Source organism: Dendropsophus ebraccatus, chromosome 2 (assembly GCF_027789765.1).
Source record: "Dendropsophus ebraccatus isolate aDenEbr1 chromosome 2, aDenEbr1.pat, whole genome shotgun sequence".
In the NCBI taxonomy this organism is placed as follows: Eukaryota; Metazoa; Chordata; class Amphibia; order Anura; family Hylidae; genus Dendropsophus; species Dendropsophus ebraccatus.
Window position 1 is genome coordinate 160,886,774 of NC_091455.1, and position 16,398 is coordinate 160,903,171.

The 16,398-nt window shown below is 43.9% G+C and overlaps 1 protein-coding gene across 1 annotated transcript in view; it reads right to left on the reverse strand.

The window, feature by feature from the left end:
* The window catches only part of CMTM8 (CKLF like MARVEL transmembrane domain containing 8), a 38,783-nt gene that overhangs the window by 2,022 nt on the left and 20,363 nt on the right, over nt 1–16,398 (reverse strand). Inside the window, exon 3 of the mRNA XM_069958630.1 lies at nt 9,038–9,211. Coding sequence (XP_069814731.1) covers nt 9,038–9,211 — 174 coding nt within the window. The remainder of the gene's footprint in view (nt 1–9,037; nt 9,212–16,398) is intronic.

Here is a 16,398-nt window from a genome sequence, read left to right on the forward strand (position 1 = left end):
TATTGGAAGTGGGGGCAGGAGTAAATTACTGCTATGTGCAGGAGACAGGAAGAGAGCATGGCATAGCCTGGGCAACAGTACTGCAATGAATCTACTACGTGTGTGAACACAGCCCTACAGTAAAAACACTTCAATAATGCAGCAGGACAACATACAATGCTTTGAATAATAAAGTGCATGCTTAACAGCAGGGTCGCCACTATATATCCCATTTATTAGAAACACCATTGTTGTGCTAGCTAGACAGTACCTATGCTAAAAATTGTGAATGCAAGAAAACTTACATTGTTAAATAATTACTGTAGGCAAGTATATTGACAGCCAAATAGAACAAAGTAGAAAAGATTAAAAAAAAAAAAAGTTGCCTGTAATAAAATTACACACAATATTTCTGCATGGTCATCCAGTAGTTCACCTAAATCCATGCAAGTATATTTCAAAGCAAAAACATTTTGTAATATGTTATAGTTTATCATACTGTAATTCCCTTTACCTTAGGAGTTGATAGCCATTTTAAACGCTCCTCTGCATTCTTCATAAATTCGCCAATTGCCCCAATGCAAATGTGGGGCTTAAGAGCATTTGGGGCGTCACATGGGTTCGGGGGCACCACTCCGTCCTGCCCAGTACGCCGCAATGCCAGGACAGTAGGCTGCTCACTGCTACAGTTTGCAAATAGCAAGAATGCGATTAGCGCTGGGAGCATGGGCTGAGCTTTACCATCCAGCTCAACCCAGGCTCCCAGCGGCGATCACACTCCTGCCAGCTGAACTGTGGCAGTGGGCAGTATACTGTCCTGGGGTCCTGATCGGCTATATCATACCAGCAGCATGGGAGAGGGCGGGCTGAGCGGGACGGGAGGAGGCTGGCTGGGCGAGCTGGACGGGAGGGGAGAGGGAGGTACAGATGGGGGCAGACTGGGTGTGACGGAGTGGTGCTCCCGGACCCAGGCGACGTCCCAAATGCTCTTAAGCCCCACATTTGCATAGAGGCAATTAGCAATGCAGAGGCAATTAGCAATGCAGAGGCGCAGAGGAGCGTTTATAACAGCTATCAACTCCTAAGGTAAACAGCTTCTGCGGCATATCAGCAGGTTCTCTTGGCAGAACCTGCTGATAGTGCCGCTTTAATAGCTCTATCCATGTTTTCCAGGACTCCCCGAGGCGGCATCCAACTTTTTCTGATGCCGGAAGTCAAAATGTCGAGTGTTCATGTTCAGAGAATGTTGAAGAACCCAAACAGTTCGGCAAGTCCACTCAAAATTAGTTTAAAGGCAAAAAAAAAAGTAAGCTAGCCAAATGCTGTACTCCGCTATCTCAGACAGCTCCCTAAACTATACTCCAACTACCCCTTTAACCATAGTCTTTGGAAAGATGGGTCTCCAAGAGACATATTATAGCCAAGTGGCGTCGTAATTAGAATCACCCTTTTTCCCATTCTGATGTGGTTTGTAAATAGATTAAAGCGTAACTGTCTTTTTAGGGTCATTTTTTTGAAAACATTAAATATCAACAGTTCAAGCAATTTTAATAAACTCTGTAATAGGTTTTATAGGTTTTATAAACCAAAAGAGTTTCCTTCTGGACTGAAAAAGCAATCTCCCAGCCTCCCCCCTCACTGCAGAAGAAGCAGGATTTCTGTCCATTATGTGGCTATGGAGAGGGGAGGGGCTGTTAGGAGTGACTGAGCACGGAGCAGTCCTGCACAGCACAACACCCTGCAATCTTCTCTCAGTAAGTTCATAGATAAGCACTGACCTTTCTGACCCCAGAATCCTATGGTTTAGGTGCCCAGAGAGTCTACAAACAGCTGACCTTCATGTCACCTCTTCCTGCTCCCTCATCTCCATCGGCCCCTCCCCCCTCCATAAGGATAGAATGGAAAAGAACCCGTCTTCACTGGCTTCTCTGTAATGAAGATGTGTTTGCCTGATAATGCACAGATAAGAAGCCGGGGGGGGGGGGGGGGGGGGGGAGGCTGGGAGATTGCTTCTTGAGTACAGAAGGAGGCTTTTTTGGCTGATAAAACCTATTAGAGTTTGTTAAAATTGCTAATACTACTGATTTCTGCAATAAAAAAAATAAATATGACAGTTACTCTTTAATACTCATTTTTAACCGGTGTATATATATTATTTCTATCAAATCCTTACAACTCTGTAGCTTAGTAGTAGCTGTGCCTGCTGCTATATCAATGTCATAGCAGCTACCTGCAGCAGCCACTAAGGGGAGCTCATAGCATACAAAATTATAGCACTCCCCTTCCTTCAATTCAACGCTAAGGGGGAGATTTATCAAAGGGTGTATTTAAAAAAATTAAAAAAAAGCAACCCAGTTGCTGTGGGCAGTTAACACCAGTGTATATTTTACAAGCTTTGATAAATCTCCCCCTAACTGTAGAAATGCATTTAGTTCCTCTGGGGGTGGACGCATGCAGATAACATTAAAGAATTCTGGCGCAAATTTTTATTTAAGTATTGTATTGCCCCCCCCCCCCCCCCCCCTAAAAGTTATACAAATCCCCAATATACACATTATGGGAAGTGCTTTTTTCCCTGCACTTACTACTGCATCAAGGCTTCACTTCCTCGATAAAATGGTGATGTCACGACCCAACTCCCAGAGCTGTGCGGGCTGTGGCTGCTGGAGAGGATGATGGCAGAGGACACTGAGCATCCCCCTGCCATCATCCTCTCCAGCAGTCAAAGCCTGCACAGCTCTAGGAGTCTGGTCGTGACATCACCATTTTATCCAGGAAGTGAAGCCTTGATGCAGTAGTAAGTGCAGGGAAAAAAAGCACTTTATAAGCATTTTCCGTAATAAGTGTATATTTGTGATTTGTATAACTTTTGGGGGGCAATACAATACTTAAATAAAAATTTTCATCGCACTTCTCCTTTAAATAATTTGTTAAATTAAATGTACCCAGTTTTGCTATAGCCTTAAAAAGTGATGGGTAATAATTACAATGTGTTATTTTATGATGTTGGGGGGATTGGGTACGACTGCAGAGGCCTAGAGTAAGGGAAATTGAGTGCTAACCAGTGCTGCATCCTCTCTAAAGTTACCCAGTGCTGTTCCTAGTCACCAGCACCTGGCCTTATTCAGCTGAATTGGACTGTTCTACAGAACCCAGCACAAGGTGGCTGGGAGGAAGTGTGCAGGAAAAATCGTAATGGGGTGCAGAGCTATACCAAGACTGTATTTTGTTCATTCTCAGGATCCATGAGGGTCCTAGAGGTCAGTCCTCCAGTGACCATAAAGGTGATGACAAATCCAAGTTATACACAATCACTTTACAGAAAGGGAAAAAAAATCTTTAAGCCATTTTATACTTGGGCCATACTTAGTTTCACACTGTCTATAGATCTGTACGAGACCTAATTCAGTCCAATGCTAAGGTTAGCTGGAGCTATTTTAAGCCTAATGAATGGCCATTACAGTTCATGCATCATGTATACCGGTGGCTATTATTTATTCTAAAGTCCTGCATGCTGGTTATTGCTTTTCTTGCATTAGCCTCTTAGGGAGATGGAAGGATAGGGGATGCAGAAAAAGCAAAAGCCATTTATTAATGCCAAAGTAGGTTGTGCTAGTTAATAAGCCATAGGGGGTACTTAGGAAACATTGGCCCCCGTAGATACAGTTAATTACATTCCTGTTTTTATGTCTAACTGGAAGCTACAGTATGCATAAATAAGCTGCAAATGTTCCAAAAAGTTAGGAAAAAAAAACCTCTAATAAATTTGACTTAGCAGGTTGTTGTTTATGCAATTGACCCTGCAATTCAAGGCAAAATAAATGACTGCCTGAACTTACTACTAACAAAAGTTACCTTTATCATTGCAAGAATGGGTCTTGCCTTAGGAATCCCATGCAAGCACCACAGAACAGGGTGTCACATAAGCAGGTATGTGTACATGAATAGCAGCATTATTTCTGGCATTTATATAACTTGTATAGATGTGCACACGCAGAAGATAAGATGCTTTATATCTTTTTCCACCCCATGCCCCTGCTTGGAGCTCAGCTTGCAGACCATCAAACAAGCAGGATCAGGTATGGGAGAGGTAGTTAGGAGGTACTTCAGCTTGCAGCAGATCAGGAGCTTGGAAAGCCTCTCTGACACTTTGCACTGGAGAATAAAAGCATGCTTCTATGTTCTGGAAGTACAGACAGATACATGAAAGGTACCACATGTCTCCATGACAGCTATCTAACAGTGTCAGCAGTATGGAATGTGAATTGCTGTTAACATATTCACTTAAAAAAAAATCAGAGTCATCAATTTTATCACACATACAGCCTGCTACAGCTATAGCACGCACACACACACAGCCTACTGCAGCCATAAAACACACACATACACAGCCTGCTGCAGCCATAGCACGCAAGCACACACACACAGCCTGTTGCAGCCATAACACACACATACATAGCCTGCTGCAGCCATAGCATGCAAGCGCACACACACACACACACACAGCCTGCTGCAGTCATAACACACACACACAGTCTACTGCAGCCATAGCACACTGAAGAAAAACACAATTTTCTCTTAGAGAGAAAACACCACACTGAGGACAGAGGTTACTGCTACACTACTTATGGCTTCTCCTCCTCTATATTACACAGGATATCTTCATGTTACACTGCTGCTCATATACAATCATCCAGCATCCAGGAAGATAACAGCACAGATCTCCCCCCACACAATGGACACTTCCAGCTCAGAAACAACTGCCAAATAGAGACCACCAAGTTTTCCCGACCAACTTATCTAATAGAGCCAGTGCTTTATTACTTATATATGGGGGAAACTAAATGTATGTGAGAATTTTTTTCTGGTTGTTCTAAATAATGGGGTTAGATTAATAGGACATAAAATATATTTAGGAGTCAGTACATTTTTTCCACCCTCCAACTCCAGCCAAAACTAACTCTGTCTTCATAGCCCAGATTTAAATAAAAGTGGATATGCTTGGAATGATGTCACATGCCTGCACCAACCCCTGGAGTCCCCAGGGATCACCAGGAAAACAATCCACAAATACGGACAACATATGGTTGGGACCTGTATGCCGTCCACTTTTTTCACAGTACCATTGACTTCTATGGGTGCAAATAAGAAGTACACGGCTTGATAAAAATTATGTACATTTAAAAGACGCTTTAGCGGTAATCTTGATTTACCCTCACTGCAGTGAGGGTAAACAGCTGCCATTGACTGCCCCCCAACTCCCACTTTCAGACCCACTTTCGTTCCCTACTTCTCCCTAGTACGTCCAGACACTTCACACTAGGGTTGGCATGGGAAATGTAATGTAATTTCCTAATGAAAATCTATCAGCCTCTCAGACATTGGAAAAGTTATTTCCAGTTCTCATAGCGAGCGCTGTATAGAAAACATCTCTAAAACCATATATATTTGGTATCGCTGTCAGCATTCAAATGCATATTTTCAGTGGGGGAAAAAAATTAGCATGGTGGCTTTAAGATGTGGAGAAAAAAAAATGTAAGGAAAAAATAAATCAGTTTGTCTGCAACTGTAAGGAGGTTAAAATAATGCAGTAAAATTGCCAATGAAATCATGTAAAATAACACAGAAGATGTAAAGATACAAGTATGTGGTATGCAAATCTTAACTGAAAATGCAGAAATTCATCACTAAATTGCACATTTCTTCAAAATTAACAACCCATTTCCTAGCTTCTATTTAAATTCAGATTTTCTGTGTGGGTGTGGAGAGCTTAGAGTGTGAATTATTGAAAATAATGCATCAAATGACTCATGGCCTAAAGCACCACAGCTAATTCTTTTATGAGAGAGAGAGAGAGAGAGAGAGAGAGAGAGAGAGAGAATTTTAAGTAGGATGCATTAGAAAAGAAAATCACACATAACTATCTCCCCAACTATCCCCCCCCCACACACACACACACTGATACCTATTATATATTTTTTTCCATGTGTATGGGCTTATACAAGTATCACAGAGGTGTGACCATAGATACATACCTAACTGTAGCACAAAGTAAAAAAAGGGAAGAAAAAACAAGGGCACGGGCGCCTCGTGTCTTACTGTGGCAGAGTGTGTGGAGAAGAAGAGTGAATGATTACACTCACCTATAAGCCCCTTGGGCTGTATGCATATCACCCCACCGGGGTAGCTGGAAATCCGTAAGGGTAGGGTGGCAATGGAAGATAGGGACTGCAGCCAGGTGTATCACAAACGGGATGCTCCCACAATTGGGGGCCCGTGATATAGTAGACAAAAAAAAGGAAAAAAATGATACTTGCAGATGGCGCTGTCCCAAAACAAGTCCAAGGTTACACCAAAGTAGTAGAAACAAGATCCATATTTATTGTTCAAGCACAATGTTTACGCGTTTCAGGAGTTAGGTAATCTCCCTTCCTCAGAACAGATGCACTGTTCTGAGGAAGGGAGATTACCTAACTCCTGAAATGCGTAAACATTGTGCTTGAACAATAAATATGGATCTTGTTTCTGCTACTTTGGTGTAACCTTGGACTTGTTTTGGGACAGCGCCATCTGCAAGTATCATTTTTTTCCTTTTTTTTGTTAACTGTAGCACAGGCGCAGTAAGCAATTGCAGCCGTGGCATTGTTACCCTCACCACACATTCGCCACCATAACCGCATGACGCACCATGAAGGGGACAAATGAGGCTGTGGCTGCAATTGCTGACCGCTCCAAAACTGGTTACAGAGACACCACCATAGGGCTACATCCAACTTGTTCAGCCACCGGTATTCAAATGCCAAACAATGCTCAAGATGCCATTATCTCTACTTTATACCAAAATAATAAAATTGATCTACTTGATGGCAACTAACCTGCAAAGACTATTGGGAAGTAGCTATACCGGGATATATTTTGTACAGGAAAGACAGAACAGAGAGAAGGGAAGGCGTGGTAGCCATTTATGTTAGGAATAGTCTTAAAAAATCAGTCATACAAAATACATATGTGTATAAGTGATGGAGACTCTCAGGGTTAGCATGCAGTCTAAAGAGATCTGTTATTAGGACAGGTGTTATCTATAGGCCTCCGGGGAAAACTGAGGGGTATGATAATGGATGTTGATGGATGAAGTTACCAAAATGACACTGTTATGGGTGACTGTAACATGCTGGATTGGAATATTGCAGTGCTCAGGTACAGATTGTATTCGTTTTACTGCCGGGTCAGCTGGTACGATGGTGTGGTAGCTAAGTGGGTCTAGGGTCACTAAGGTTGCTAAGGTGCTTGAGGTTGAGGTAGAGACAAAGTTGTAAGGAAAGGTTGAGCAGAGAAGAAGAGGAGAGGGGATGCCTGAAGGGCTTGTCAAATTAGACATGTACTCTGCCTGGAACAGTTTTAGCTGAAGAGGGTATAGAGAGAACACTCATACTCACATTTAAACTGTGACTGCCCTCTGCCCTACAGTTGCAAGCTACTTGTCCCGTCAGGGCAGCACGAGCCCCAGGCCTAGTTATCTGGGCTTAGCAGACTTCCAAGACTTACCGGTCGTCCTGCAGTGGAATACCTAGACTCAAAGTAACTTTGTTCCACTGGGGTCAGCTCCTACAACTCCAAGGTAACTGCCCTGCACGTTCTAGAGAGGTTACTGGTGTAGACAAGGTGATCCTTCTGTGGCTGCTCTCCCCTTGTGTACTTTCTAGCACTGCATTGTTGCTCTGGCTTGCTTAGGAAGAATCTGTAGCTTTCTTGCTTCCTCACACACTGACTAGAATCAACTTACTACTTCTCCCACCTGGAACTAACACCCTCCTACTGGGGACTAACTAAACCCTCCTGTGATTGGTGGTATGTGAAAAACAGAGGACAGAGGATAGGAAAGAAACTGGAAGAAAAGCACCTGCACCTAACACTAACTGCAGTGGATACTGCATTCCCACCTGTGTGAACTGGAGGGAGTTACCTACTCAGGTGCAATAGGACTTAGGGGCCCGTACCGGGTCACTACAATATCCCTTGTGCACTTACATGTTAACAGTAAGAATGTAACAGAGGCATTCTAAAACAGATTGTGAGGTCACCATCTTAGAACATCTTAGATTTATTATTTACTCATGGGGATCAGGTGCCTGAAGTGTTTATGGTTTGTAAGATGTAAGAGACTAATCTCACTGGTTTCTTTGATTATGTCACAAAAGTGCTAAATGAAGGTGGTGAGGTAGATATTGCCTGCAGGGCATTTTGTACAGCATAGCACCATGTGGTTTACATACAATATCGGGATTGCTGGTCCATCATATTAGAATGGAACATGTCGGACCATATCTGCTATTTGTGATCATTGAGAGTCACGATTAAGGACTGCCAAGTCTAAAACATGTCAGCGTTTTAAAAGCATATACCAGTTATTTCTGTCTTTAAAGGGAAACCTCTAATCTCCTGATATGTCCCTATAGAAAATGGGGTGCTGAGGATGCAGGCCCCTTTTTTTTACCTTGATTCTCGGTGCCGTTTCAATGTACTTTATAGTTTAATCAATATGTAAATTATGTTAATGTTTGGTGCATGGGGGGCAGGCCTACCACCCTCCTGCTACCGACCCATCCTAGCCTGCCCACCTCTTCCAATGAATATTGAGGTGGCACTGTGCAGTGATTTGAGTGTAGCGCTGGATGAATATTCATTAGAAAAGGTGACATGATTAGGGTGGATTGGGCAGTAGTTCAGCCATCAGTGTACAAGGAAACAGTGCCGAGGATTAAGGTAAGAAATGAACCTTCATCCTCAGCACTCCATAGGGTGTTATCAGCAAGTTAGATGCTTCTAACCTGCTGATAGTTTCTCTGCAAGCAGCCAGCTTGAATTGGTGAAGCAAAAACAAAAGATATCAGATTCTCCCAAAGGGCAGGGTGCCAGAGATTGGACGCTCTTCCAACAGGCATTTAGGATATATCTTGTGGATATTTAATTTGGCTGCAGAAGACTCATCTATTCTTCTGTAATCCCAGGATCCATACAAAACAGCAAACATACATACGTATACATTAAATATACTTACTACTAATGTCCATGGCACTTTAGTGATTCTGGTTTGTGCTCTGGTAACATATATAATGAAAAGGAATGCAGTGAGGACCCAGTAAAATACAGCTACAAACATCACCCAGCCAAGGCCGGGAAATAGGAAATATTCAGAGCCTGCTATTAGAGCCCAGACCAATAATCCAAAAACCTAAAGAAAAAAAAAAAAGCAGAAAATAAAATGAATTAGATAGTCTTCTGTATTGTCTTAAATGTCAAATCCACAATCTACTTTTCCAGAAATTTTGATAAATTGGGCAGAAAAAAAAGCTATGTTGGTAACAATTGAAACATGAAAATGTAACTAGTCTGTGATGCAAGCGCCATGAGCAACCCCCTCCCCCCTGATTGCCATGGCTGTATGCTATAGACTGTCAGTATGCTAAAGCATTAATGCTTGTCAGTGTAAAGCAGAGTATACAAAAACCCTACACAAGTAAGCAGAAGATCATATTGTGAAGACTAAAGAAATACATTAAATTTATTTAAAAAATGCACATTTTTTCCCATAGGGTGCTATTTAAAAAAAAACCACAAACTAGTGTGTAAAAGTCAAAAAAATTTGGCATAACGCTCTAATTCTTTTAACACAATACTCACTTTTTGCAATAAAACAGAAAAGTTGCAAATGTTTGTGACAATTGTTCGCCAAAACAAAAAACTAGAAGTGAAGTGAAGAGGGGGTTTTATTACCCTGGCTCCACCACTACATAAGGAATGGAGCCAACTGCTTCCAGCTAAACTAAGTTTTTCAGACCACACCATATAATGTGGTATGTAAAGATTATTGCCTGGTACATTCGCTTTTAGCCTGGGGGGACCTTTTTGTATGGTTAGCAGGGCAATCACTGCAGAACAGCCCACCCCTTCCTGCTGTGACTGACTGATGCGTATGGTTGCTGTCACTGTGACACTTGAGATGGTTATGAAAAAGGCAATTTTAAATTAGAGCTATTATCCTAGTAAGCCAGATTGTCCTGACGCCAGAGCGGGCCACCACACAGTCACTGGATAACAAAATAATCACACAAATATTACCAAAACGAGTATACACAGAACAAATAATACCATCACACCATGACCACTACTATTATCACACCACATTGACTGCATAATGCCACTATACTGTCACTGAATAAAATCCACTATATAAAGACCGATATTCTCCCTCAGCAGTGACCATATAGAGATAGAGCCAACTATACACAGGTTTAGTCTGCCTGGGTAGCAGAGAGGTGACTTCAGCATAGGGGATTCTATGATCAGTGATGGAATCTGTGATCTATGATGGAAAAAGAAAAGAGGAAGACACCAAGAGTGAGGGGAGATTCTGAATGTACAGTTAGGAAGGTGTGAGGAGATCTAGAAGAGGGCCAAGCATGTGAAACTAAGGGATTTGACTATGACAACATATTTAGCCTTATAAAACTGAAAGTTTGTTCACATTTTCTGAAATTTTGTACAAAACCTTTACAATGATTTACTTCCAAACGTTTGATCATCTCTTTATATTAATTAAGTCACCACTTCTATATAGGACAAGAGAGGATACCGAAATGAATGTTTACACAAGCTGCTGCGTAGAAGTGAAACGTACATGTTTCATCACTAGGGGGAGCAAACAGATCATACTTTGTAAAGAAACCATTAACTTTAGGGAATTAAAAAAAACAAAAAAAACCTTAAAAAGAACATGCGGCTATAATATCATTGTTGGCCAAATTAAAATACAAAATCCCAGAGCAACCTCTCCAGGAACATGAGCACTTAAAGACACTTATTTTTGCACAAAATTTGGAAATACAGTAGCCATAATTAAAAACAAAAAAAATGCATATGATGACACAGGGACGAACAGAAACTGAAAAGGGCCCCCCATAACCTATTTTTATCACCACCGTCCTGTCTTAAAGGCACACACAGATAAATTATATGTTCACCTGGGTATCTGGGACACATGCCCTGGATTCCCGGAAGGGTCCTATAAGAAAGCATGTTAAGGCCCACAAGATTCTCTGATACAGCCTGAAGTCTGTGCTGTTCTGCAGTCAGAGCAGGCCCCAATGTCGGACTAGGGTACCTTGGGTCCACCAGTGGAATTGATCCTAGGGTCCATGAAGAACAAGTGAGAAGGGATAGGCCAGAGTATGCCCCAGGGCATAAAATATACCCCATCCAGGCCAGAATATATCCATCCAATGTCAAACATGGGTATAGTCTGGCCAGGTCACAGTATACCCTGGGGGATAAACTCTATACTTGGTGGTGTAAAACAGTCTAGGCCATACTATATCTCTTTGAGCCATAATGTTCTCACTTCGCTGGTTTTTGCATCTCTGGCTCAGTTATGGGATATATTCTATACCGGGGGTGTAAAATAGCCAAGGCCAGAGTATATCTCTCGAAGCCATAAAGTTGGCACTTCACTGGGTTTTCTTAAAGGGGTTGTCCGGCGCTAAAAAATTATTCACAGAATAACACACATTACAAAGTTATACAACTTTGTAATGTATGTTATGTCTGTGAATGGCCCCCTTCCCCGTGTCCCACCACCCCCACCCGTGTACCCGGAAGTGTGGTGCGCTATACTCACCTGTCACGTGCTGACCACGGTCTCCGATCCTCAGCAGTGACGTCTTCTTTGGGCGGCCGGCGGATCTTCCCGAGGACATGGCCGCGTCATCAGCCGCTCAGCCGCGATTGGCTGAGCACAGTTATGCTCAGCCAATCGCGGCTGAGCTTCGGATGACGCTGCAGAGGGCGGCCGGCACTCGGGAAGATCCCCCGGCCGCCCGAAGAAGACGTCACTGCTGAGGATCGGAGACCGTGGTTGGCACGTGACAGGTGAGTATAGCGCACCACACTTCCGGGTACACGGGGAAGGGGGCCATTCACAGACATAACATACATTACAAAGTTGTATAACTTTGTAATGTGTGTTATTCTGTGAATAATTTTTTAGCGCCGGACAACCCCTTTAAACTGTCTCTAATTTGATGAAAAGTGCACTGTCTCCTATCTGTGCAGGGCTTCCGGGTCACCTGATCAGTGTAGGACATATCATGTGCTGATCAGGTGAACCATAAACATTCACCCGATAATCGCCCCATGTAAAGCCACCTTTGTAGGATAAAGCTGCAGGGTGCAGGACTTCCTTACATTATGAACCACCAAGTTTTTCTGGTTGAAGTAATAAAAGTCTATGGGGAGAATTTATTATCTGTACAATTGTTTTGAACAGGAGGGGCTTTTTAAGGGCTGCACAAAACTTTACAGTTGTTGTGCAAAAATCATTAGATGCAAGTGTCTTAATAAATCTTGCACAATTTATGCCTAAAACAGCTTGGCTAATAAACTATGCTAGGATAGGATTTTGCGCAAAAACAGAAAAATTTGCTCAATTTGAAAATCTAATTTTAAAATTAGGAGAATTCCACACTCCCTCCCAGTGCAAAAATGTTAAAAAGAGGCACAATAAAGTGCAAAAAATACAAATAATAATAATAATAATTATAATGTGGTACCTTGGTTTAAGAGCTCACAGTTTTTCAAAATTGTGACTTGGTTTAAGAGCATTGCTTTGGTTTAAGAGCTCCCAGTACTGGGAGGGGGAGGGGAGGAGGGGCATGGTCTGCATAGCGGGGTCTATAGCACTGTACTCTGACCAAGGAAGTCTCCCTTACCTTCCAAATGGCAGATCCACTTCAGGCTTGGGCTTACATCAGGGGACAGGACTGTGGAGGTAATCTCTTCATAGCTGTAAACCCTCTCTCCCTGGACAGAGTGCTGCATGTATGTGCCCACATATGTCCTGCTCATTCCTTTATGCTCCCCGCAGTCTGTCAGTCTTGACTGGTCCATGCTGAACACACACACACCTTCCCCATTGCTCTCATGTGACCACACAGACCTCTGATAGCAGCCCTGCTTCTCTATTTTACCCTGTTGTACTACGCTACTGCATTATGGGAATCTGCAGCTCCATCCTGTATCTACAAACTGCAGCTGTGTTATCAGGGTTATGCCCTTATACATTATACTCCACATGATGATTGCTATACTTTACAGTAACTTATAACATATTCAGCTGTTTATAAAAGTTTGTTTAATTTGTTTTACATGTTATTCAGATTATAAAATTGTTATTTTTGGGGTGTGGAACAAATAGTCTGCATAGCAGTGATTTTTTTTTAATCGGAAAATTTGCTTTGGTTTAAGAGTGGATTCGGATTACAAGCACGGTCCAGGAACGAATTATGCTCGTAATCCAAGGCACCACTCTATAGTAGTGACTTATACCACCATACCAGTCTTTAATAACATCCACTACACAAACACCAGTATCCTCCCCCAAACGCTGACCCATACAGAGGTACATCCAACTGCACGCTGGCTCTGATTACAGTGCAGTTACATTCACTGACTCACAGGTAGCATCTTCCCTAAATAGAGTTGCTTACTTTTCCTTTCCATCTGGCCTGGCCATCAAGACTTCTGCTGGACACAGCTTGTATCTGCAGAATCTGTCAGACACACATTTTAGGCTCCTTGGTCCAGCACCATCCTCACCTCTATACAGGGCCGGCCTTTGGGGTGTGCGACCTGTGCGCTTGCACAGGGCGCATCACTCTCGTCTAGCTGGGGGGGCGCTGAGGCAGAGAGACAGCTGTGCAGCTGTCTTTCTGCCCGAGCGCTCCCCTAGCTGGCCGGCCGGCGCCCCCCTCCTGTGGTGGCTTCCCCCAGCCTCCCCTCCCCACGGGCGCCGCGTACTGTGTCCTATCAATCTTGTGACTGCTTGCGGTCAAAAGATTGATAGGACAGTACGCCCCAGGCTGATGCGCGCTCCCTGGGAATTCCCCAGCAGAGCACGCATCAGTGACCTCTGCGTCAGCCGTCCGCCTTGTACTTCCGGCACAGGGAGGAAGTACCGGCCCCAGCGTGCGCTGAAGTCACTGGTGTGTGCGGTGCCGGTGACTTGCCCAGAGAGCGCGCATCAGCCGGGATGAGACGAGAGCCGCGGCGGGGGAACGAGGAATAGGTGAGTTGTGTGTGTGTGTGTGTGTGTGTGTGCGTGCAATCTATAGGGGGAGACAACAAGGGGGCAAATTTCTATAGGGAGGCATCTATAAGGGAAGAGACAACAAGGGGGCAATCTATAGGGGAGGCATCTATAAGGGGGGGAGACAACAAGGGGGCAATATATAGGGGGGAATTTATAAGGGGGTAGACAACAAGGGGGCAATCTATAGGGGGTAGACAACAAGGGGGCAATCTATAGGGGGGGATCTATAAGGGGAGACAACAAGGGGGAAATCTATTGGAGAGGCATCTGTAAGGGGGTAGACAAAATAAGGGGGCAATCAATAGGGGAGGCATCTATAAGGTGTGAGACAACAAGGGGGCAATCTATAGGGGGGCATCTATAAGGGGGGAGACAACAACGGGGCAATCTAAAGGGGTACACAACAAGGGTGCAATCAATAGGGGAGGTATCTATAAGGGGGGAGACAACATTAGGGGGGCAATCTGTAAGGGGGCAATCTATAAGGGGAGACAACATAAGGGGGCAATCTATAAGAGGGGACAACATAAGGGGGCAAGCTATAAGGGGGGACAACATAAGGAGGCTATCTATAAGGGGGACAACAAGGGGGGCGATCTATAAGGGGGCAATCTATAAGAAGATACAACATAAGGGGGCCATCTGTAAGGGGGATGGACAACACAGGGGGGCCATCTATAAGGGTGACAATACGGGGGCCATCTATAAGGGGATGGACAACACGGGGGCCATTTATAAGGGGTACAACACAGAGGGGCCATCTGTAAGAGGGGCAGAGGGGACAACATGGGGGAATCTAAGAGGGGCAGAGAGGACAACACAGGGGGGCCATATGTAAGAGGGGCAGAGAGGACAACACAGGGGGGCCATATGTAAGAGGGGCAGAGAGGACAACACAGGGGGGCCATCTGTAAGAGGGGCAGAGGGGACAACATGGGGGGGGGCATCTGTAAGGGAGACTACAAAGAGGGGGCCATTTATAAGGGAGGGCTACAGAAAGGGGTCCATATACCATAGGGGGACTACACAGAGGGTGGTTCTTAAGGAGATCCACATAGGGCCATATATAGGGAAGTCTAAACAAGGGGCCATCTATAAGGAGGCTACACAGGGGGGCATATACTATAAGGGGGTCACATAGAGTCAGCCTACCCACTAAATAAGGGTGTAAAGGGGCCAATACAGATGTGCAGTTAGTATAGAGATGAGGATGGTGCCAGAGTGAGGAGACTAATATGTCTGTCTGGCAGATTCTGTGGATTCGTGGCTCGGAGAAGTTCTCATAACGGCCCAGGGCAGATGGAGAAGATGAAAAGGGAAGAACTCCGATCAGAGAAGACGTCTTCTGTGAGTCACTGGATATAACTGCACTGTAATGTAAATGATGTATAGAATCTGTGTAGGGCTGGCTCTACCGCTATAGTGATCTGTGTACAGAGGATTTTATTCAGTAGTGGCGGTAGTTTTAGTCAGTATGTGGTGGTGTTAGTCAGTATGTGGTGGTGTTAGTCAGTATCAGTGTTGGTGTTAGTCAGTATGTAGTGGTGTTATTCAGTAGCAACAGTGGTATTAGTCAGTATGTGGTGGTGTTATTCAGTTTGCAGTGGTATTAGTCAATATGCAGTGGTATTAGTCAGTATGCGGTGGTAATATTTGTTACTTGTAATCTGGTACTGTGTTTTATTGGATTTAGTATACTGATTTGGTCAGTAACAATATGATAGTGATGGTAGTGGTTGTGGTGTGGCGGTAATATTTGGGAGGGTCGGGTGATGGGTGCTGGATATTGTCTGGAGGAGTAGGAGCTTTATAACACCTTAAGGGGGTCTCAGCAGACCCCGTGGGGGGGGGGGCGCCGAAAAAAGTTTTGCACAGGGCGCCAATTACCTTAAGGCCGGCCCTGCCTCTATACAAAGTCCCCATGTGGTTTGTTTTACAATGTAACAGTGCCCACTTTGTGCTCCAATGTAGTATATAGACCCAATTTGGGCTCTAAAATAGAACAAAGGCCCTGTATGCCCTCACATAGTACCAAGGCCAGTATCTTAGACCTCATATAGTAGTAAGTCCCCTCTCTGTCCGTATATAGTAGTCAAGCATCTTTTTAACCAGATATAGTATTAAGACCCCCTCTGAACCCCTATACAGTAGTTAGGCCCCTCTGTGTCCCCATCCCTATAGTGGTTAGACCCATCTGTGCATGCATATATTAGAGGAGCTTTATGTCTCTCCCATACAGTAACCAGGCCCCCTCTGCACAGCCCCCAATATAGTAG